This window comes from Salvelinus namaycush, chromosome 24 (genome assembly GCF_016432855.1).
Source record: "Salvelinus namaycush isolate Seneca chromosome 24, SaNama_1.0, whole genome shotgun sequence".
Classification (NCBI taxonomy): domain Eukaryota; kingdom Metazoa; phylum Chordata; class Actinopteri; order Salmoniformes; family Salmonidae; genus Salvelinus; species Salvelinus namaycush.
The window spans coordinates 13,428,102-13,453,154 of record NC_052330.1 but is presented as its reverse complement, the minus strand read 5'-3'; the positions used below and the strand labels follow the sequence as shown (position 1 = coordinate 13,453,154).

Here is a 25,053-nt window from a genome sequence, read left to right as displayed (position 1 = left end):
TTTTTTTCAAAGTGGGACGCGCTCATTATGTCATTGGGCGCGCTGTTCAAAAACAGTCTGCACAGGAACCGCGGGGAAAACAAGCCACATTCCAGAACTTTGCTACATATTGGATCACTTCGGATTTGGTATGCATTTGTGAAGAACAATTTATTTGATCAAAGTTAGCTAACTGTTTAGATGGCATTTTACATTTTGTTTTGCCTGTCAGCTGTTTGTTTGCACCAAAACGTTGCAAGCTAAAATAGTTAGCTAGCTAACAAGCCAATAATCATTTCAACCACAATAATAACAACTTAGCTAAAGTTAGTTTTTATATTAGTAACCTTTTAGTGAAAAGTTGCCGGCAAGTTTTATCACATAAAGGACATTCCCACAAACGTTTCGTTAACTTTGTATGCCACACAGTGTAATTGTGTCAGATCCATCCCGCCAATAATGATTCACTCAGACACTGAACTAACGTTAGCCAGCTGGCAAAGACTGCGCTGTCTACATAATACAACATTTATTTTCAAGATATTAACCTTTTCATGTTGAAAGGTTACCATTACGTTTGCATTGCAAGTAAAGCTAGATATGCTAGCTAGCTGATTATGCGTGGTTAATTTAACTATTTACTGTAGCTATCTATTGATTATCCAATGCGGGGCCTAGCTAGTTAACATTAATACTTCTATTTATTCTTCCAGTGAAGTTACAAACATGATGCCCAATACTACAAGGAAGAGGAAGCACTCTTCAGTTGATTCTGACAGGTAAGTGACAAGATGTGTATTATGAAGTCATGTGTTAAATCAGTTACTAATCAATCATTCATGCATATAACATTGAGTAGGGCCTAACATCTGTATAATTCTACTACATTTTTAGCAACTCAACCAAAAGGCCTGTTACAGATGGAGGAGCTCCCCTAAACAGGAAGTCATCTCGGTTGCCCCAGTCTCCACTAAAGATGTCAGTCAAACACCAGGAGAAAGAGAACTGCCCATCTCCCCAGAGATCCCCAGCTCCATCTCCCCTAAAGATTGCTCCGAAGAGAGGCTCTCCGTTCAAGGCTGCTGTGGTAACAGGCTCCTTCTATGGTAAACGCAAACCTTTGTACCTGACACCCCTGGAGAGGAAGATGCTGAATGAGACCAAATCACCCCCAAGGCTGACCAGTGTGGATCCTTATGGAATGCCGACCGCTGCTGAGAAGAAGAGGATGAAGATTAAAAGTACCAAGGCCAAAAAGGTGGCCACTGTACACGGAATAAAGACTGGCGTAACGGGAAACGCCAACTCCAAGTCAAGCCTGATCAATTCCTCAAAGCCTAAAGCACCCACCAGCACAGAGCAAGTGGAGCTGAAAAAAGGCATCATCTTGACCTTCGGCGGTTTAAAGCCAAAGCCTAAAATCTTCATTGGGGCTGCCTTTTTCAGCACAGGGAAAAAAACTGCCTCCATGTACAAAAAGTCTGCCCCGAAATCTACCAAGCCAGCTTTGAGTTTTGAGAAAACAAAGGCAATGGTTCCTGCCTTAGAGGGAAAGCAAGAAAAAGTACAACAAGCCCCCTTTCCACAGCGATGTGCTGTTGTAGTGAAGACACTGCAGGAAGAGCCAGAGTCAACGCTCAGTGTGCAGGATGTACCAAAGAGTCCAGAGTCACTCGAGGTCCTGTCACCCAGAGCTATAGCAGAGAAATACGGCATGACCAAGGAAGTCAGGATTGTGTTAAGCCGATCTCCGTCTCCCACATGTCCAGCATCCCCAGAAATAAACACTCAGGTAAGCTGTATATCACTGGAATAGCACACTGTCTGTAAGCATAGTGTATCCGTACTACATTTAGGATATTGTTCTCTCTGTTTGTAGGAGGACTTTATCACAGATACAGGTTCTGAGGCAGTGTTTGATCTCAGTGATATTAGCCCATTAAACAGCATCACCAGTCCAGTCAAAGGTTGGTTGTTTATCGTTGGTCAATTAGCATAAATATTTTTACTTAGTGTCTTAATTTTCATTCATGGTTTCTCTCTCCTCTTTATGGAATCCTCAGCTGATGCTGTGTATCCAATCTTTGGATCTGCATCAAAGAGGTAGGCAATAACACTTCCTTTTTTTTTTTTTTAGCTAGAATGGTTTACTGCCCTCCAGGGATGGTATTATTTTCGGTGTTGCACATGGACAAATAGTAGTAACTCCACACACTGTCAACAGGTGTGTATCGATGTATATATGCATTTATCACTTTCTCTTTTCTGCCTTTAGGCCCCAGAGCAAGGCAGCTCTGGACTCTCCAGTGAACTGCAGCACCCCCTCAGCCCTTAGTCACCCCCTTAGTGCCAGGAAGAAGAGGGAGACTAACAAACAGGCTGAGGCTGATGATCAACTCATCATCGTAAGTAAATCCTCTGGAAAGATGATGGATGGAAACATTTATGATGACCGTTGACTGCCTCTCACACTGTCACCTGTGAGCTTTGCTAATGCTCTTTGTTCTGTTCTGTGTTTACCTCAGGATGCTGGCCAGAAGCAGTTTGGTGCCACCGTGTGTGGGTCCTGTGGCATGATCTACAGTGCAGACAGCCTGGAAGACAACTTCCAGCACACACAGTTCCACCAGAGTTTTCTGGACGGAATTAAGTTTGTGGTACGTATGCCTAGGCATTTCCTCCCTCTCACCGACGCGTACAAGTTGACCTAAGCATGTTGCTTTTAGAGTGGCTTATTATTATTTTTTTCCACAAAAGCTTAGCCAAAACCGTTGATGTGGTTTAGCTAATAAAGTGAAACTGACCACTCACTCTTGATTTCTGACGGTTGCTTAATCAGTGTTTCCTTCTCGTCCCCAGGGCTGGAAGAAAGAGCGGGTGGTAGCAGAGTTCTGGGATGGAAAAATCATTCTGGTTCTACCTGATGATCCAAAATACGCTGTCAAAAAGGTTTATCAATCATATCAGTGCCTGGGTCTGAAATAGCACCCTATTCCCTTCATAGTGCACTACTTTAGGCCCGGTCTGAAATAGCACCCTATTCCCTTCATAGTGCACTACTTTAGGCCCGGTCTGAAATAGCACCCTATTCCCTTCATAGTGCACTACTTTAGGCCCGGTCTGAAATAGCACCCTATTCCCTTCATAGTGCACTACTTTAGGCCCGGTCTGAAATAGCACCCTATTCCCTTCATAGTGCACTACTTTAGGCCCGGTCTGAAATAGCACCCTATTCCCTTCATAGTGCACTACTTTAGGCCCGGTCTGAAATAGCTCCCTATTCCCTTCATAGTGCACTACTTTAGGCCCATAGGGTGTGTTTATGCATTTGGTGTGAATGGAATCGTGAACGCACTTGCTCATGCTTAATGATGATTTTTTTGATTAGGCAGAAGATGTGAGGCGACTTGCTGACAACGAGTTGGGCTTCCAGCAAGTGTCCCTCCGCTGCCCCAGCCAGGCTAAAACCTACCTCTATGTGAACAGTGACAGGATGGTGGTCGGCTGCCTCATTGCCGAGCACATACGACAGGTAACTTCTCTCTCCTCCTGTGCTGCTAAACTTTTGCACTCTGCTCCGATGTGTAACGTAGTTTTTCAGGAATGGATCAGGAGTCTTTTACCACAATATGCTGATGTAAAGGCCTGTGATAATGTAAAAACATTTGGTGGTGTGCACGTGAAAGATGGTCTGCTTGATCAAGAAATGAACAAATATACGCTCAGTCAAATATGATTAATCGGACGTTAGCTTTTGCGGCCAGTGAAGGGGTGGTCATCACCTGGATCATTACAGAGCGTGTACAACATGTAACTAACAAGGGTCTCCTTCAGAGGTAGAAAGGTAGCACGCTGGAGGTGATTGTCAGATCTTTGTTAACACTGGGTGTAGTTAGCAATTCACTCGCTATCTTACAGGGGTATTTAGCGGAGTGACTGAGTGATTAGTCTATCTTGCCCTTTTGTTTCCAGGGCTTCAGAGTGCTGGAGCAGCCAGAGCAGACCAAGGACATGACCAGGGAGGACTTCATGGAGCACCACAGAGCCTGGTGCTGCTCTACCACGCCAGAAAAGGCCATCTGTGGGGTCAGCCGCATCTGGGTGTTCAGCCTGGCCCGGAGGAAGGGCATTGCCACACGCATGCTCGACACAGTCAGGTTAGGAAATTATTACAGGTTAGGTAGTGCAAACTTACTTTTTATTTAAACCGAGAAGTGAGGAGAACAACAATTAAAATCAGCCAAACAGGCATACTGGTTTGAGGGCCAATTTCAGGGATGTATAGCTAAATGGAAGATGCCATGTATGGCCATTTTTTAAAATCTGAATGTATTTCTGTCATTTTCAGAAACTCCTTCATGTATGGGGGCCACCTGACCAAGGAGGAAATCGCCTTCTCTGACCCCACCCCAGATGGCAAACTGTTCGCCACAAAGTACTGCGAGAAGCCTGCATTTATGGTCTACAATTTCATTGGGTGACTTAAAGCACAAGTTAAGACTTTTTTTTATTTTTATGCTTTGAGTTTGATCAATGTTTGCCCCTTTTTGAGGAGTTTAATTTAAATCAGAAAGTTGAAGGTTTGTTGAACATGGCTGTTGCAGTCAAATTCCGTTAGTGTTGAACTCAAGTATATTTTATTCTACAGCTTGTATATAGTTTTAATAAAATTTTACTCACACTTCAAAGCCCAACTTCTTGACATCATGCTCCATCAACACTAAATGGGTTTTTTTCTCCCCAAAATACACCCATTTCACTAGTAGTTTGTCTGTAATATGACAGTTGTGCCACTGCTATTCACAGAAATGCAGTGGGACCTAAATATAAACAGTTAAAATAAAGAGGAGTATGGCAGAGCATCTGAGCAATTTATTTAATCACACGACTGACATTCATGACACTTTACAGCCTTAATGTTCCGGCATAGAATGCATCTACACTACACATTCCATTTTAGATTATGCAGCACAAACCATGTAGGACACTACTAAAATGCTCAAGTATTAGTCAACTCTAGTTTAAACAACTGGAGAAAAAACATGCTTCTTCGGAATTTTGAATTCCTTCTGTTTTCATAGCAGTATATTGAAATACAACATTTGATTTACAAGTTTCACCTGACAAAGGAGTACAGGCCTAGAGAAGAGTACAGGACAGAATAATACAATGATATTACAAAAGTCAAGGTTTCTGGACACCGGTCTAGTCATTACAGTATGGCTTGATGAGACTGGTCAGTCTATGACAATGACCTCACTATTTTTGTTGTCCGCCTGCATGTTGGACTCCAGAACCTGAACTATTTGGGTAGCTGAGGGGCGTTTCTGTGGATTCTCCTCCGTGCAGAGCCAGAAGAGCTCCACCATTCTCTGGTAGGCTCCCCCAAGACTGTCAGAGTCCAGCGCTGGCCGGGTGCCCAACTTCTCATAGTAGGCATCCTCATCAAAGTCGTCCTCCATTGAATCATCTGAGAATATAACGTTTATACAATTATTTAAAACTATTGAGCAAATGATCTTGTACGGGACAGAAGTCTTATATAAATCCAAAACAAGTGAAATTGCCTTTAAAATGAGCTCTAGACATATAGAACTCTCCTTACCTCCCTCCTCCTCCTCCTCACTGTCCAAAATCTCCAGGTGAGGCATGGCCAGAGTCATCATCTCCCACAGGGTCAGTCCGTAGGCAAAGATGTCTGCCTTGTCTGTGATCACTCCTCCCTCCAGAGCTTCCTTGGGCTTCCACGGCTCAGTGCCAACATACTCTGCCTTGGGGTTACTCACTGAGAGAGGAGCAGAAACAGGAAGAGGTTGAAACATGTCATACAGTAATTAAAGTATTGGTTTTTAGGCTTACTGGGCATTGGTATATTTGACCAACAGTTTATTTGTGAGTATTGGTGGTTCTCAGAAAATCCAAAAGTAGAATTTAAAGATCTGGAAGTTGAGAACATAAGTAAGAAACACTAAGAATAAAGATTTTTTAAATGTATTATTTCACCAGGTAGGCTAGTTGAGAACAAGTTCTCATTTACAACTGCGACCTGGCCAAGATAAAGCAAAGCAGTTCGACACATACAACACAGAGTTACACATGGAATAGACAAACAGTCAATAATACAGTAGAAAAAGTATATATACAGTGTGTGCAAATGAGGTAGGATAAGGGAGGTAAGGCAATAAATAGGCCATGGTGGCGAAGTAATTACAATATAGCAATTAAAACGCTGGAATGGTAGATGTACAGAAGATGAATGTGCAAGTAGAGATATTGGGGTGCAAAGGAGCAAGATAAATAAATACAGTATGGGGATGAGGTAGTTGGATGGGCTATGTACAGGTGCGGTGATCTGACAAGCTGGTGCTTAAAGCTAGTGAGGGAGATATGAGTCTCCAGCTTCAGTGATTTTTGCAGTTCATTCCAGTCATTGGCAGCAGAGAACTGGAAGGAAAGGCGGCCAAAGGAGGAATCGGCTTTGGGGGTGACCCGTGAGATATACCTGCTGGAGCGCGTGCTACGGGTGGGTGCTGCTATGGTGACCAGTGAGCTGAGATAAGGCGGGGCTTTACCTAGCAAAGACTTGTAGATGACCTGGAGCCAGTGGGTTTGGCGACGAGTATGAAGCGAGGGCCAGCCAACGAGAGCGTACAGATCGCAGTGGTGGGTGGTATATGGGGCTTTGGTGACAAAACGGATGGCACTGATAGACTGCATCCAATTTGTTGAGTAGAGTGTTGGAGGCTATTTTGTAAATGACATCGCCGAAGTAGAGTATCGGTAGGGTGGTGAGTTTTACGAGGGTATGTTTGGCAGCATGAGTGAAGGATGCTTTGTTGCGAAATAGGAGGCCAATTCTAGATTTCATTTTGGATTGGAGATGCTTAATGTGAGCCTGGAAGGAGAGTTTACAGTCTAACCAGACACCTAGGTATTTGTAGTTCTCCACATATTCTAAGTCAGAACCATCCAGAGTAGTGATGCTGGACGTGCGGGCAGCGATCGGTTGAAGAGCATGCATTTAGTTTTACTTGCATTTAAGACCAGTTGGAGGCCACGGAAGGAGAGTTGTATGGCATTGAAGCTTGTCTGGAGGTTAGTTAACACAGTGTCCAAAGAAGGGCCAGAGGTATACAGAATGGTGTCGTCTGCGTAGAGGTAGATCAGAGAATACCAGCAGCAAGAGCGACATCATTGATGTATACAGAGAAGAGAGTCGGCCCGAGAATTGAACCCTGTGGCACCCCCATAGAAACTGCCAGAGGTCTGGACAACAGGCCCTCCGTTTTCACACACTAAACTCTGTCGGAGAAGTAGTTGGTGAACCAGGCGAGGCAATCATTTGAGAAACCAAAGCTGTTGAGTCTGCCGATTAGAATGTAGTGATTGTCAGAGTCGAAAGCCTTGGCCAGGTCGATGAATACGGCTGCACAGTAAAGTCTTTTATCGATGGCGGTTATGATATCGTTTAGGACCTTGAGCGTGGCTGAGGTGCACCCATGACCAGCTCTGAAACCAGGTTGCATAGCGGAGAAGGTACGGTGGGATTCTAAATGGTCGGGAATCTGTTTGTTAACTTGGCTTTCGAAGACCTTAGAAAGGCAGGGTAGGATAGATATAGGTCTGTAGCAGTTTGGGTCTAGAGTGTCTCCCCCTTTGAAGAGGGGGATGACCGTGGCAGCTTTCCAATCTTTGGGAATCTCAAGACGACACGAAAGAGAGGTTGAACAGGCTAGTAATAGGGGTTGCAACAATTTCAGCAGATCATTTTAGAAAGCGAGGGTCCAGATTGTCTAGCCCGGCTGATGTGTAGGGGTCCAGATTTTGCAGCTCTTTCAGAAGATCAGCTATCTGGATTTGGATGAAGGAGAAATGGGGGAGGCTTGGGCGAGTTGCTGTGGGGGGTGCAGGGCTGTTGATCGGGGTAGGGGTAGCCAGGTGGAAAGCATGGCCAGCCGTAGAAAAATGCTTATTGAAATACTCAATTATAGTGGATTTATCGGTGGTGACAGTGTTTCCTAGCCTCAATGCAGTGGGCAGCTGGGAGGAGGTGCTCTCCAGATGAGGAATTGATGTGCTTAAAACCCCAATTATATAATACATTAAGGTATTGTAAACTTTTTTTAAACCCTTTTTGTTCCTGCCCATGTTAATGTCTATAACTAATCATACACACATTGCTCAAAATATTTACCAAAAAAAGCATTAAAAAGTTACCATGACAGGATCGAAACTATTAGATACATGTATCGATATGCAAACAAAGCTTTTCTGCATTTGGTTTGAGGTTAACAAAACTCTTATTGCATTTCACTTGACAGTTGAAATGACTCACTATTGTGTCTTGACATACAGTGGGGAGAACATGTATTTGATACACTGCCGATTTTGCAGGTTTTCCTACTTACAAAGCATGTAGAGGTCTGTAATTTTTATCATAGGTACACTTCAACTGTGAGAGACGGAATCTAAAACAAAAATCCAGAAAATCACATTGTATGATTTTTAAGTAATTTATTTGCATTTTATTGCATGACATAAGTATTTGATCACCTACCAACCAGTAAGAATTCCAGCTCTCACAGACCTGTTAGTTTTTCTTTAAGAAGCCCTCCTGTTCTCCACTCATGACCTGTATTAACAACTAAGGCACGACAGAGGGTAGTGCGTACAGCCCAGTACATCACTGGGGCCAAGCTTCCTGCCATCCAGGACCTACAGCGGATTCGGAAAGTATTCAGAACCTTTGACTTTTTCCACATTTTGTTACATTATAGCCTCTGATTCAGAGCGGTTTAGTTAAATGCAGAAGACATTTCATTTGAAGGCATTCAGTTGTACAACTGACTAGGTATCCCCCTTTCCTTATTCTAAAATAGAATACATTGTTTTTTCCCCCTCATCAATCTACACACAATACCCCATGACGAAGCAAAAACAGGATTTTAGAAACCTTTGCAAATGTATTAAACTTTTTTTTTTTTTTTTACTAATCACATTTACATAAGTATTCAGACACTTTACTTAGTACTTTGTTGAAGCACCTTTGGCAGCGATTACAGCCTTGAGTCTTCTTGGGTATGATGCTACAAGCTTGGCACACCAGTATTTCTAGAGTTTCTCCCATTCTTCTCAAGCTCTGCCAAGTTGGATGGGGAGCATCGCTGCACAGCTATTTTCAGGTCTCTCCAGAGATGTTTGATCGGGTTCAAGTCCGGGCCCTGGCTGGGCCACTCAAGGACATTCAGAGACTTGTCCCGAAGCCACTCCGGCGTTGTCTTTGCTGTGTGCTTAGGATCGTTGTCCTGTTGGAAGGTGAACCTTCGCCCCAGTCGGAGGTCCTGAGCCCTCTGGAGCAGGTTTCATCAAGGATCTCTCTGTACTTTGCTCCGTTCATCTTTCCCTTGATCCTGCAGCTGAAAAAAATCCCCACAGCATGCTGCCACCACCACCATGCTTCACCGTAGGGAAGGTGCCAGGTTTCCTCCAGACATGAGACTTGGCATTCAGGCCAAAGTTCAATTGTGGTTTCATCAGACCAGAGAATCTTGTTTCTCATTGTCAGAGTCTTTAGGTGCCTTTTGGCAAACTCCAAGTGGGCTGTCATGTGCCTTTTACTGAGGAGTAGTTTCCGTCTGGCCACTCTATCATAAAGGCCTGATTGGTGGAGTGCTGCAGAGATGGTTGTCCTTCTGGGAGGTTCTCCCGTCTCCACCGAGGAATTCTGGAGCTCTTTCAGAGTGACCATCGGGTTCTCTGTCACTTCCCTGACCAAGGCCCTTCTCCCCTGATTGCTCAGTTTGGCCGGACTGCCAGCTCTAGGAAGAGTCTTGGTGGTTCCAAACTACTTCCATTTAAGAAAGATGGAGGCCACTGTGTTCTTGGGGACCTTCAATGCTGCAGAAACGTTTTGGTACTCTTCCCCAGATCCTCGACACAATCCTGTCTCGGAGCTCTACGGACAATTCCTTCGACCTCATGACTTGGTTTTTGCTCTGACATGCACTGTCAACTGTGGGACCTTATATAGACAGGTGTGTGCCTTTCCCAATTATGTCCAATCATTTGAATTTACCACAGGTGGACTCCAATCAAGTTGTAGAAAGATCAAGGATGATCAATGGAAACAGGATTCACCTGAGCTCAATTTCGAGTCTCATAGCAAAGAGTCTGAATACTTATGTAAATAAGGCATTTCAGTTTTTTATGTTTAATACATTTGCAAACATTTCTAAAAACCTGTTTTTGCTTTGTCTTTATGGGGTATTGTATGTCGATTGATGAGGAAGAAAAGTTAAGTAATCAATTTTAGAATAAGGCTGTAACGTAACAAAATGTGGAAAAAGTCAAGGAGTCTGAATACTTTGCGAATGCACCGTATATACTAGGTGGTGTCAGAGGAAGGCCCCCAAAAATGTTCAGGCTCCAGTCACCCGTCAGACTGTTCTCTCTACTACCGCACGGCAAGCGGTACCGGAGCGCCAAGTCTAGGACCAAAAGGCTCTTTAACAGCTTCTACCCCCAAGCCCTAAGACTGCTGAACAATTAATAAAATGGCCACCCGGACTATTTACATTGACACCCCCCCCCCCCCCCCCCCCCTCTCTTATACACTGCTGCTACTCGCTGTTTATTATCTATGCATAGTCACTTTACCCCTACCTACTGCACATGTACTAATGACCTCGACTAACCAGTACCCCTGCACATTGACTCTGTACAGGTACCCCCTGTATATAGTCTCGTTATTGTTATTTTATTGTTTTACTTTTTATATAATTTTTTTAAACTTTAGGTTATTTTGTAAATATTTTCTTAACTATATTTCTTGAACTGCATTGTTGGTTAAGGGCTTGTAAGTAAACATGTCACGGTAAGGTCTACATCTGTTGTATTCGGTGCATGTGACAAATACAATTTGATGAATAAAATAGATTGTTTACATAGCAAACCACCTGCAGATTGTTTGTTACTCTATACCCGTCCCCACAGCATCCCTACTATGAATTGAAACACTGTGTTCCAAGAAAGCATGAGCATGATGTAACCACTGGGCATGTGTTCCATTAGGCTCGTGACATGAGTGCGCGCAACACTGTGAAAATCATCAACAGCTATGTTGCAAGAACAACAGATGTTTGGCATTACACCCCAAGACCTAACTAAAGAGGGCTAGGAATGCATTTTGTTCAGGTCCTAATCAGTGTTTACATCCGGCTAATTTCTCAGGTTCACACTTTCTAAACAGAGACAAAGACAGGTTGTCTAACAACAGCAACAGATGGAGAAAAGAGACCAAAATACCAAGTTCTGCCTATTTTACCAGTGTTTGAGTGTATGTATTGAGCTCAGATGGTGATATCTACCTTTCATATTCTCATCCAACTGCAAGGAGACTCCCACATCACAGATTTTGACAGTCTCAAAGTTTCCCTTGATGACAACATTGCAAGACTTCATGTCGCCATGTAGTAGCTTCTTCGCGTTGTGAAGGTACTGAAGGTGAAACAAATATACATTTCATGTGTTTCCTTAATATATTTTCTATACCAATTGTACACAGTCATATGCGTTTGATTCACATTAAAATATGGAATAACATGAAGCATCTGGTAACTGACAGTGAAAGAGAAAACAGGAAAATAATTTCCATTTAAGAGGGGTGTTTCATGGTGGTTTTTCAGTTAATTTGGTCATAGCTAGGCCATGAATCAAAGATTCCTATACTCAGCAATGATGCTGTTTAAAAACTGCTGCATAAAGCAACACCCCCTCAGGGGATTACAGAACATTTGAAATCCTAAACCTGAAATTGTTGATGTAATGACACTAATGGAGGAGAAACTCAAATACCCTTCATCACCACATATTATTCATGTCAGAGGATGATTGAGTAGGGGAAATGTAAAACAGCAATCTTGAATTACATTTGCTTACATGACCTCTCTGCCCCAAAGCATGAGAATAGAGCCAATCCATATCGATGAGCTGGATGATCACATCCAGTCTACACTACAGCACTCCTGGTATTACAGCTTTATGTTACAAGCAATATCTCCATTCCTCCCCCTGTAACCCATTCCAGATCAATACCAGGTGAAAACTGGATTCAAAAGATGAGTAGGATGTTACCTGTAGGCCACGCGCCACATGTAAGGCCACTTTGTCAATGGTGGCGGCTGGAAAAGCCTTCAGGCCCTCCTCTCTCCTCCTCTCTATCAGATCGTTCAGGGACTGCTCCCCACCATACTCCATGGCCAGGCACTTGGAGCCGTCCTTGGCAGTGGTGAAGGCACGGAATCCAACAATGTTTGGGTGGTGCAGGCCTTTCAGGATCTTTGCCTCGTCACTGAGTCTTCTCTGGTATACACCCACCTGTTTTGAGGCACATTTGCTGTTGATCTTTTTGACAGCCCATGGAGACTGGTTAAATGTACCAAGTCTGCAAAAGAGCACATAGGAACATGACATACCAACACCATAGGTAATACTGAGAAGCTAAATGACAGAATATACTGTAAAGAGATGTATAGGAAAGATATACCAATGATGTGTATTTAACATATGGAAATATGTCTATAGTTGGCTGAGATTAAGGATGAATTACATAAAGGTTATCCCACAAAACAAACCTGTTCATGAGATAAACATTCACCCCAGTTCCACATCCCAGTTTCTTCATGAAAGGGGAGGCAGGGATGGTTATGGGGGTTCTAGGACTGGGTGCGCCATCAGAGAGAGGGCTTTTAATCTTGTCTGGTTTGCAGGGCGTCTTAAATGCATTCACATCACTGGCAATAGAAGAGTCCATTCTTTCATCGATCTGTGAACACATTAGACAGAGTCAAAGTACCTCAATGCTAGCAAAGCTGGCTGGCTAACTTCAATAACAGTCAGTAATCTATCGCAAGGACCCAAAGTTAGCGATCAACGACCTAATTTACTCAAGTGCGAATATTATATTTTTACGTAACTAACGTTGCAGTATAATGTAATAAAGGTTTATGAACAAATTCAGTGATTATTCTTACCAATATTTCTGTCTTGTATGTCTTGATCACAAAAGATGCAGTAGAAAAGGCGCCCAACTTTTAAAAATCCAAAATGTTTTCGTACGTCAAATACAGGCGCCCTAGAAGGACAAACTGCAATCTATCAAAATTACTGAAAAAAGCGTTTCTAAAATATGTAGCCTCCCAACTATCTGAAATACAGGTCAGGGGCATTAACACATTGTTTTGTGTATAATATAAAGTACTGGTGTAGCTAATGTTGTTTCTGGTTTGATTAAAACTATGTTTATGCTTGTAAAAAATATTTGTAAAGTAAAATACATTGATTACACCACCAGAGAGCAGACTTAGGCGCTAAATAGAGAGGAACGTTGTGTAGACATAGTACTGCATGCTGTTTAATCCTTGGTAAAAAAGATTTCAATAGGGACATACCTAATCAATTGTACAACTGAATGCATTCAATTGAAATGTATCTTCTACATTTCAGAGTGGTGCCTTAGTCAACATCTACGTCATCAGCGCCCAGGGAACAGTGGGTTCACTGCCTTGCTCAGAGCAACAGATGTTTACCTTGTCAGCTCAGGGATTCGATCCAGCAACCTTTCTGTTACTGGCACAACGCTCCTACCTGCCAGGCTACATGTAGTTTCCTCTCTTTCCTTCAACCTGATATAGCAGAAACATAGTATAATATGAAGAACACGGTACCTTGGTTAGAAAACAAATGTTCAAATAAACCTCAGAGGGAAATTAGCAAAAAAATGTGTGCTTGCTACATGTTGTGGTTGGTTTTTATAGAAAAGTAGAGTGTGTTCCTTGGTCAAACCCAAACCTCAGCATGGGCTCTGGTTGGGGAGAAGGAGCTGTCCCCGGCTCTGCTCAAATTGGGTAGATTTGGGGAAATCCACAATTTAATAATTTCATGCATGTTTTCAATGTCAAACATTGTTCTGTAGACATTGTTTATTTGTCCATTGTTTTACTTGAATAATCAACTGCATTTTGATCATGTATGGCTTATTGTTTAGCTTTACAGTATTTTGGATCATATTCAGTGTATATACAGTACCAGTCAAAAGTTTGGACACACCTACTCATTCAAGGGTTTTTCATTATTTGTACTATTGTCTACATTGTAGAATAATAGTGAATACATCAAAACTATGAAATAACACATGGAATCATGTAGTAACCAAAAAAGTGTTAAACAAATCAAAATATGTTTGAGATTCTTCAAAATAGCCACCCTTTGCCTTGATGACAGCTTGCACATTCATGGCATTCTCTCAACCAGCTTTATGAGGTAGTCACCTGGAATGCATTTCAATTAACAGGTGTGCCTTGTCAAAAGTTCATTTGTGGAATTTCTTTCCTTCTTAATGCGTTTGAGCCAATCAGTTGTGTTGTGACAAGGTAGGGGTGGTATACAGAAGATAGCCCTATTTGGTAAAAGACCAAGTCCATATTATGGCAAGAACTGCTCAAATAAGCAAAGAGAAAAAACAGTCCATCATTACTTTAAGACATGAAGGTCAGTCACTACGGAACATTTCAAGAACTTTGAAAGTTTCTTCAAGTGCAGTCCCAAAAACCATGAAGCGCTATGATGAAACTGGCTCTCATGAGGACCGCCACAGGAATGGAAGACCCAGGGTTACCTCTGCTGCAGAGGATAAGTTCGTTAGAGTTACCAGCCTCAGAAATTGCAGTTCAAGTAACAGACACATCTCAACATCAACTGTTCAGAGGAGACTGCGTGAATCAGGCCTCATGGTCGGATTGCTGCAAAGAAACCACTACTAAATGATACCAATAAGAAGAGAAATTTGCTTTGACCAAGAAACACGAGCAATCGACATTAGACCAGTAGAAATCTGTCCTTTGGTCTGATGAGTCCAAATTTTAGATTTATGTTTCCAACCGCTGTGTCTTTGTTAGACACAGAGTAGGTGAATGGATAATCTCTGCCTGTGTGATTGCCACCGTGAAGCATGGAGGAGGAGGTGTGATGGTGCTTTGCTGGTGACACTGTTAGTGGTGTATTTAGAATTCAAGGCTCACTTAAACAGCATGGCTACCACAGCATTCTGCAGTGATACGCCATCCATCTGGTTTGCGCTTAGTGGGATGATCATTTGTTTTTCAACAGGACAATGACCCAACACACTTCCAGGCTGTGTAAGGGCTATTTTACCAAGATGGAATGCTGCTTCAGATGACCTGAACCTCCAAAATCACCCGACCTCAACCCAATTGAGATGGTTAGGGATGAGTTGGACTGCAGAGTGAAGGAAAAGTAGCCAACAAGTGCTCAACATATGTGGGAACTCCTTCAAGACTGTTGGAAAAGCATTCCTCATGAAGCTGGTTGAGAGAATGCCAAGAGTGTGCAAAGCTGTCATCAAGGCAAAGGGTGGCTACTTTGAAGAATCTAAAATATTTTTTGGGTTACTACATGATTCCATATGTGTTATTTCATAGTTTGATGTCTTCACTATCATTCTACAATGTGGAAAATAGTACAAATAAAGTAAAACCCTTGAATGAGTAGGTGTGTCCAAACTTTTGACTGGTACTGTATATTGATCAATTCTGTAGCTATACTCGGTCTCAACCTTTAAGTCTTTACTGAAGACTCATGTCTTCAGTAGGTCATATGATTGAGTGTAGTCTGGCCCAGGAGTGTGAAGGTGAACGGAAAGGCTCTTGAGCAACGAACCGCACTTGCTGTCTCTGCCTGGCCGGTTCCCCTCTCTCCACTGGGATTCTCTGCCTCTAACCCTATTACAGGGGCTGAGTCTCTGGCTTACTGGTGCTCTTCCATGCCGTCCCTAGGAGGGGTGCGTCACTTGAGTGGGTTGAGTCACTGGCATGATCTTCCTGTCTGGGTTGGCGCCCCCTCTTGGGTTGTGCCGTGGCGGAGATCATTGTGGGCTATACTCGGCCTTGTCTCAGGATGGTAAGTTGGTGGTTGAAGACATCCTTCTAGTGGTGTGGGGGCTGTGCTTTGGCAAAGTGGGTGGGGTTATATCCTGCCTGTTTGGCCCTGTCCGGGGGTATCATCGGATGGGGCCACAGTGTCTCCTGAACCCTCCTGTCTCAGCGTCCAGTATTTATGCTGCAGTAGTTTGGGTCTCGGGGGGCTAGGGTCAATCTGTTATATCTGGAGTACTTCTCCTGTCTTATCCGGTGTCCTGTGTGAATTTAAGTATGCTCTCTCTAATTCTCTCTTTCTTTCTCTCTCTCGGAGGACCTGAGCCCTAGCACCATGCATCAGGACTACCAGGCATGATGACTCCTTGCTGTCCCCAGTCCACCTGGCCGTGCTGCTGCTCCAGTTTCAACTGTTCTGCCTATGGGTGGGAACCCTGACCTGTTCACCGGACGTGCTACCTGTCCCAGACCTGCTGTTTTCAACTCTCTAGAGACAGCAGGAGCGGTAGAGATACTCTTAATGATCGGCTATGAAAAGCCAACTGACATTTACTCCTGAGGTGCTGACTTGTTGCACCCTCGACAACTACTGTAATTATTATTATTTGACCATGCTGGTCATTTATGAACATTTGAACATCTTGGCCATGTTCTGTTATAATCTCCACCCGACACAGCCAGAAGAGGACTGGCCACCCCTCATAGCCTGGTTCCTCTCTAGGTTTCTTCCTAGGTTTTGGCCTTTCTAGGGAGTTTTTCCTAGCCACTGTGCTTCTACACCTGCATTGCTTGCTGTTTGGGGTTTTAGGCTGGGTTTCTGTACAGCACTTTGAGATATCAGCTGATGTAAGAAGGGCTTTATAAATACATTTGATTTGATTTGATATGGACATGTTGACAGAATGTGTGTTCCAACAGCTCTCAGCAGCATCTTCATCTGAACATTCAATCATTCATCCTCCCAGACACAGGAGACGGAAGATTGTTCAGGAAATCCAGGCCAACAGCCACCGATAACTCTCTCTAGTTTACAATAGCAAACAGCTTTGTCAAATCTCAAGGGAGGACTCTTTCTTATAGAACTTATCCTGTCCAGAATACACATGGGCACATGGGGGAGTTCAGGAGGGCTCTGGGGAAGCTTACACTTCTAGCAGTACTGATTACTGGAACTGCTCTTTCTCTCTCTGAGTTCTGTGACGTGACCCTAAACTGCTCTGAACAATGTAGTTTCTTTCTATAAATGGACTGAAGAGGTATAGTTATTGAGCCCACTACCCCTTGCACAAAATCTCTATAAATGGTTGCACTGTTATTTCAAACCCTTCTTACAGAGCTGACTCAATGTGACAGTCATGGATGTTAATGTCAGAGAAAGGTCCTCTGGGAACTATAGAGGATAATGGAGTCCAACGGTTCCTGTGTCCATCTGTGAATTCCCCTGAATTATCGCTTCAGAAATATTGTCCTCGGTCATACCTCAAATAAAATACTTGTTGTTTGTCTGCGTTTGACATAAAACTGAGGGTAGAAAATAATTTGAGACAGTTCCAGATGCTAAGGACTTTTCACAATGGGAGTGTATGAAACAGATTAACCCAAACATTTCACAATGCAAAATTAAATATGTTCTATTACCTTCCAAAGAAATGTTTCCTCCAATAAAAGTTCAAACATTGATTAGAAGCATCTTTCCCTCAGCCGTAATTCAGGGTCTTTGTTCTCCCTAGGCTCACCATACGCTGAGGTGAACAGGTGATTCTCCAGCAATCATTTCTATTTTCGTCCTTCATGTGGAACCACTTTTAAGGTAATTGCTTCTCAGTTGTCAAACCAGAGATGACATACCCAACTTCCTATATCCCTCCTCACCTGTTCTCTTGATGTACAGTATCTAGGGTATGGGCTAGGATTACTTAGCTTTCAACTGAACTGCCTCAACCATTTTCATCTTAATCAGAAAATAATCAAGTCCACATGTATAAACAAATGTTTTTTTTTATTATTTCCATGGTACATGAACAATTAAAAAATCAGAAAAATCTAGTAAAAAGTATTGTCTAATGGACATATGAAATATTCTTGTCACATATTCACTGTATTTATTTATCTATTTCATACTACTTCAGGTATTGTTGTCTGGGTGTTATGACCAGCACAATCGATAAGCAGATATTTACATTCCTCAGCAGTCCCGATGTCCAATAAAAGTGGTGATTGGGGCCACAGTATAACCAAGTATAACCATAGTATAACAAATCAACCAATCTCGACATCACATAGCAATCATACCATCCTGGCATTTGATAGTATGCTCCTGAAGTGGGAACCTGGGTTTGTGGTCCCTATTATACAAAGCAAATGTGTGCAGTCTGCTCCCTTACATGTATGTGAAAAAGCATTGCATGACAGTGATTCATTTCCAGCACAGTTGAAAATCCATGCAAGAATAACCTCTGTTATGTTCACAGACTAACTGCACCCTGGTTGAATATTTGAGAAAGGATTATAATAGAGATGATCACGTACTGTTGGAATATCTATTTCTACAAAACCAGAATAAATGTTTTGTATGAAAATATTTTAGGTAGAAAACATTTTTTCTCCTTTCTTTTCTGTTGAAGGACCTTTCCCAAGAGGGAAGCATGATCAGTCTGAGTGAAAATATATAGAGATTGTAAGGTATTCTCCTTGGCTGTTGGCTGAGAAAACGAGTGCATTGCAACACCTCTATAGCACTTGTCTCCGCTTGAACCTAAGTTGATAAAAGTGAGGACCATTTCTGAGGGGAGCTGCTCCACTGCTCCAGATGAAATACTGAGATAGTCCAGATTCATGAGTCTGAGAGTGGATCAAACCTAGTCCTCAGGACCTCAGCACATTTCATTGTTTATCCCAAATCGATATTTGGCAAGGGATCATCTACAGAAATATTTTTCTTACAGCCATCATATCATGTCAACACGTGATTTACATGTGAAAGTATCTTACATCAGGGGTTGGTTTTGTTTATTTCACACAATAATACATATTTCCCTGTTTAATTTCCTGTGAGAAACCTCAATTCATTGTGCATGTTTTACCATTTCACTTTATTTTCCCCAAACTGTAACTTGCCCTCTTAGGCTGTAATTTGTCTTACTCGTCGTTAGAGTCATGGTTTCCATACATAAACCAAGCATCAATCTTCAAACCGCCCATGCAATTATCGATGAAGAGGGTGACATTTTTGGATGCGCTCTAACAAAAAAAACTGTTGACGGGAGAAGCAAAAACGAGAGAGAGAGAGAGAGAGAGAGAGAGAGAGAGACTCTCATTCATGATGATAAAAAACAATGCTTGGCTCTACAGGTAGAAATAGTAAAATTGTCAGACACAAACCAATAAATCGTACCAGGGCCAAGTCATACATCCATTTAAAATGGCATCTCTTCCCCTTTCTTTTCTTTGTAATCACTTTATCTATCAAAAAATTTGACAAACATTTGTGACTGACCATTTTTTAAGTTGGTCCATTTTCGGCACTGAATCTAGTTCAGCTAAGAAGTATCTGCTATTGATAAACCTACTTTACATGAACAATAGCCATCCAAGAGGCCCTAAGGGGTCTGAAATCAAAGCATGTTTGCACATAACTGTCAACTCAGTTGCCCACAGCGGTGGGTGGGTGTAGGACAGCAGGACACAGCTCCTCTGCTCTACGTCACGCTGCCTGTCAACTGCAACTAATCTCAGCAGTTTGTAACTGAACTCGGTGGGGGTTCAAATGGTGGGTGTTAGGTGTTGCATGTCACCCCCGCATCCTCCACGTGCCCACAGTTTGTCTTACCCCAGCCTGAGAACTTGCACTGGTGAATGGTGTCCTCGTTCCCAACGCAGGCCACGTCATCCATCCAGATGAGCCCAGTACCTAGAGAGAGACAGAGAGACAGAGAGACAGACAGACAGACAGACAGACAGACAGACAGACAGACAGACAGACAGACAGACAGACAGACAGACAGACAGACAGACAGACAGACAGACAGACAGACAGACAGACAGACAGACAGACAGACAGACAGGCAGGCAGACAGGCAGGCAGACAGACAGACAGACAGACAGAGAAAGAAAGAGAGCAAGTGAGAGAGAACGAGAGAAATGAAGAGGGCAGAAATACTTTAGTCAAGATTAACCTAACAGTGCACATATGTCCTCTCAGCCTCCCACTGTTATTAATAAAAAGTATGGTTTACAGCTAAGACGATAAAGGAGGGATATACAGGGCGGGAATATAGGGGCGGCCAAGTATCAGGCTCTGCTATTCTATTGTTTTTCTTCTCAAATCACAGCCTTTATCTGAATGAAAGAGAGTGTGATAGCAGAGTCTGGTCTGGTCATACTCAGGCTCCTCTTATTCATCACACCACTCTCCTCTGAGAGCCCTTGGAAGCGTTAATGTGAGGCAGATATCTGGCAGAGGGATGAGAGCATGTCATGGCTCCACAAACACAGAGGCTGGCGCAAGCCTCTCCTCTCTCCTCTCCCCACCAGGCAAGATAGCCAAGAGCCACCAGAGGGGACCTCTGGCATGGAATCTCTGTCTGAAATTGGGTTTATTGTGGTATCAATTACATTGAAGACAGAACTGAGAGGCCGAAAAATATTCGAGACAACACCCTCTAGTGCCTGTTTCTCGGTCCAAATTAAAATAATTTCAAGACCCAGTCAAAATCTCTCGATGGCTTAAGTAATAATTGCTGTCTGAAGAATGATGTGCAAAATGAATGTCCAACGTATGAACACAAACTTAGAAACTCCATTGTTCATGATAATGAGTTGTGAGTTACAACGGTAGAGGTGGGACACTGAATCCATCATTGGGTTTGAGAAAAAAAATTAACTTTCAATCGTTATGTATAGGTTCAGAACATTTGTAAAACAGCACAGTTAAAAATATACGGCAAATAGAAAACAAAACTGGATGGTCTTCAGAGATAGATGGGAGGGGTTGAGGGTAATTGAAGGATTGGATTCAAAACAAACAAAAGATAACTAACGTAAAATACACTGTGTCCGATCTAATTTACCTACTTGCCAAATAAGCAGGTTTGAGAAAGACATAGGACCTTATATATACAGTGCATTCGGAAAGTATTCAGACCCCTTCACTTTTTCCACATTTTGCTACGTTACAGCCTTATTCTAAAATTGATTAAATTGTGTTTTTCCTCATCAATCTACACACAATAGCCCATAATGACAAAGCAGAAACACATTTTTTTTTTTTTGCAAATGTAGAAATATAAAAAAAACTAAAATAGTACATTTACATAAGTATTCAGACCCTTTACACAGTACTTTGTTGAAGCACCTTTGGCAGCGATTACAGCAACGAGTCTTCTTGGGTATGATGATACAAGCTTGACACACCTGTATTTGGGGAGTTTCTCCCATTCTTCTCTGCAGATCCTCTCAAACTCTGTCAGGTTGGATGGGGAGCATCGCTGCACAGATATTTTCAGGTCTCTACAGAGATGTTCGATCATGTTCAAGTCCGGGCCCTGGCTGGGCCACTCAAGGACATTCAGAGACTTGTCCCGAAGCCACTACTGCATTGTGTTGGCTGTGTGCTTAGGGTCAATGTCCTGTTGGAAGGTGAACCTTCACCCCAGTCTGAGGTCCTGAGCCCTCTGGAGCAGTGTTTCATCAAGGATCTCTCTGTACTTTGCTCCGTTCATCTTTGCCTCAATCCTGACTAGTCTCCCAGTTCCTGCCGCTGAAAAACATCACCACAGCATGATGCTGCCACCACCATGCTTCACCGTAGGGATGTTGCCAGGTTTCCTCCAGATGTGAGACTTGGCATTCAGGCCAAAGAGTTCAATCTTGGTTTCATCAGACCAGAGAATCTTGTTTCTCATGGTCTGATAGTCCTTTAGGTGCCTTTTGGAAAACTCCAAGTGGGCTGTCATGTGCCTTTTACTGAGGAGTGGCTTCCGTCTGACCACCCTACCATGATTGGTGGAGTGCTGCAGAGATGGCAGTCCTTCTGGAAGGTTCTCCCATCTCCACAGAGGAACTCTGGAGTTCTGTCAGAATGACCATTGGGTTCTTGGTCCCCTCCCTGACCAAGGCCCTTCTCCCCTGATTGCTCAGTTTGGCCGGGCGGCCATCTCTAGGAAGAATCTTGGTGGTTCCAAACTTCTTCCATTTAAGAATGATGGAGGCCACTGTGTTCTTGGGGACCTTCAATGCTGCAGACATGTTTTGGTACCCTTCCCCAGATGTGTGCTTTGACACAATCCTGTCTCGGAGCTCTACGGACAATTCCGTTGACCTCGTGGCTTGGTTTTTGCTCTGACATGCACTGTCAACTGTGGGACCTTATATAGACAGGTGTGTGCCTTTCCAAATCATGTCCAATCAATTGAATTTACCCCAGGTGGACTCCAATCAATTTGTAGAAACATCTCAAGAATGATCAATGCAAACAGGATGCACCTGAGCTCAATTTCAAGGCTCATAGCAAAGGGTCTGAATACTTATGTAAATAAGGTATTTCTGTTTTTTATTTTTAATACATTTTCAAAAATGTCTAAAAAACATGTTTTCGCTTTGTCATTATAGGGTATTGTCTGTAGATGGATTTTAAAATATTAATCAATTTTAGAATAAGGCTGTAACGTAACAGAATGTGGAAAAGGTCAAGGGGTCTGAATACTTTCCGAATGCACTGTATGCCTAACATAACTACAACTTTGTTTGATTTATAACAAGGGATAATATACATGCAGGAAAACCACAGTGAATCCAGGTGAAAGCTATGATCCCTTATTGATGTCACTTGTTAAATCCACTTCAATCAGTGTAGATGAAGGGAGGAAACAGGTTAAAGAAGCATTTTTAAGCCTTGAGACAATTGAGACATGGATTGGTATGTGTGCCAGTCAGTGGGTGAATAGGCAAGACAAAAAAATGTAAGTTCCTTTGAACGGGCTATAGTAGTGGGTGCCAGGCACATTGGTTTGTGTCAACAACTGCAATGCTGATGTTTTTTTTTCGCCCAACAGTTTCCCGTGTGTATCAAGAATGGTCCACCACCCAAAGGACATCCAGCCAACATGGGCCAGCAACCCTGTGAAAAGCTTTTGACACCTTGTAGAGGCCATGCCCAGACAAATTGAGGCTGTTATGAGGGCAAAAGGGGGGAGTGCAACTCAATATTAGGAAGGTGTTCTTAATGTTTTTTTATACTCACTATATACAGTTTATCAAACCAATCCAGAATAATATATGTTTTAAATGCAATAAGTCATAAGGATATCACTCTCCCCACAAAAGGTTCCCACAAAGTTAACATTAGCATAAGCATGTCTGTCTTATCCCACATTTGAATCAGATTTCACGTTATAGTTCCTGGTCTTCTTTTTGCTTCAGGGTTATATTCGAATGCTGGCAACATAATGAGCACAAAAAGTACAATATGCTTTTTATATCCTGAATCAGACATTCATTTCTTTCACTCTAAGATGACAGTTTACAGATGTGCATGTGGGCCTCATCCCCATAGGCCTATCAGGGGCTGTGTACCAGTGAGGGAATTCATAGACGGACTTGATGAAAGATAAGAGGCCAAATATATTCTACATTGGCTGGAGGCCGCAGACTAGACCATCAACCCTTTTAATGCCAGGGCTTGTCTGATATATCGTATAAATATACGTCTACAATGAGAACTATGTGTGTAGTTAGGAACTAATGTCTCCATTTCAGCTATTTTATTTTATGTATTTGTGTGTCGTACCTCAAAAGTAGTAGTATCACTAATGCTCAAAGGAGGCCCTTTGTGTGTATGGAAATATCGTTCCATATTGTTTTCCATATACTTTATGACCAGCAGTAATGTTGAGAAGGAACCAGGACCTAGTAGGCCTACCGTCTATCTACTCTATCTGTTTGTTCACAGAAACATTTTGAACTTTGAGTGTGAGCAATATTTTCCCTCAGAATGTTGGCAAACACACTCTGTATGATCAGAGTTTCTGCTTTAAGGTCATTCTACCACATTTAGCACCATGAGAGAAGACTCCAAGTTTGAGCACCACCAACTACATAACATTGAATAACTGAAACATCTTGAGTGCAGCATGAACTTGAAAAGGAAACTTGGCCAGGACCAGTATAGTATAGTGTACATTCACCACAGATGTTTGGACTGGGCCTAATACATCACTGTTGGGTTTATTTTAACTAGACATGCCTCCTAAACTGGTTTACCCAGCATCTCAACACTTATTTTGAGAATAATTTATTGTATTGACCATGTACAATGTCATCTCTAACATAATTATAGATACAAATACGGGTCAGGATGAGGTCAAGAATAAAGAAACAACATTTTGCTTCGCAAATGGGGTCTATGAAAGACACATTTACAACTGTTTAATTAATCCTCAAAAGTAAATGTGAATTATTGTTCATTTTAAAGAATGGTTCTTGGAATTAGATTTGTTTTTTTTTAATTTCCAGATTAATTTGAACTAAATAGTATTAATACACCATAATATTTTGATTGGACCAAACATAGATGTGTGTGTATGATGTAATGATGGTTGTGGAAAATAGGTCATAAGAGAGGAAACAGATGGATATTACCACTGGCACATTTTTGATGGCATCTGGCTCCTATGATGTTCCTTATAAACGTATATGAATGTCAGTAGTTTTCAAATGCTTTGTGCACTAATACCCACCATAAAAAAGTACAATTACAAAAACAAATGGTAAAAATCCTAATCCGCCTCCACAAGTTTATCACAGTCTGCACTGTAGTTAGTTCAAATCTCGGTAGAGATAAAAACAGCCAAAAGGCTTACCTTGTCCAAACCGGCCTGTTTTATGGATCTCAAAGGCTCCTTTGTAGCCAAGCATCCTGCAGACCACGTCGCCGTCCTTCTTGTCCCAGACGTCATCACACACCGTCCCCCAGCGTCTCTCGTGGAACACCTCCACTCTCCCCTCGTGAGGGCCTGATCCATTCACCAGCCTCACCAGTGTCTCATCCACTAAATCGCACGCACGCACGCACGCACGCACGCACGCACGCACGCACGCACGCACGCACGCACGCACGCACGCACGC

General features: G+C 42.6%; 3 protein-coding genes across 3 annotated transcripts in view; 1 reads left to right on the top strand and 2 right to left on the bottom strand.

The window, feature by feature from the left end:
• The first annotated feature begins 25 nt into the window (after positions 1–25).
• On the top strand, positions 26–4,838 carry LOC120019733 (N-acetyltransferase ESCO2-like). Its single transcript, XM_038963153.1, has 11 exons — positions 26–128; positions 693–758; positions 874–1,771; positions 1,859–1,946; positions 2,043–2,082; positions 2,255–2,384; positions 2,505–2,636; positions 2,839–2,928; positions 3,368–3,511; positions 3,952–4,136; positions 4,328–4,838. The coding sequence occupies exons 1-11, from the start codon at positions 28–30 to the stop codon at positions 4,458–4,460; spliced, it is 2,007 nt and encodes a 668-aa protein (XP_038819081.1). The 5' UTR covers positions 26–27; the 3' UTR covers positions 4,461–4,838.
• On the bottom strand, positions 4,834–13,111 carry LOC120019734 (lymphokine-activated killer T-cell-originated protein kinase homolog). Its single transcript, XM_038963154.1, has 6 exons — positions 13,011–13,111; positions 12,612–12,802; positions 12,112–12,421; positions 11,346–11,475; positions 5,585–5,764; positions 4,834–5,449 (listed from the first exon to the last, which is right to left on the bottom strand). Exons 2-6 carry the CDS (start codon positions 12,788–12,790, stop codon positions 5,217–5,219), a joined length of 1,032 nt encoding a protein of 343 aa, XP_038819082.1. The 5' UTR covers positions 12,791–12,802; positions 13,011–13,111; the 3' UTR covers positions 4,834–5,216.
• A 6,478-nt stretch (positions 13,112–19,589) lies between these two features.
• The window catches only part of LOC120019552 (scavenger receptor class A member 5-like), a 46,402-nt gene continuing 40,938 nt past the window's right edge, over positions 19,590–25,053 (bottom strand). Inside the window, exons 7-8 of the mRNA XM_038962852.1 lie at positions 24,788–24,976; positions 19,590–19,839 (exon numbers count right to left, since the gene is read on the bottom strand). Coding sequence (XP_038818780.1) covers positions 19,706–19,839; positions 24,788–24,976 — 323 coding nt within the window. The 3' untranslated portion in view covers positions 19,590–19,705. The remainder of the gene's footprint in view (positions 19,840–24,787; positions 24,977–25,053) is intronic.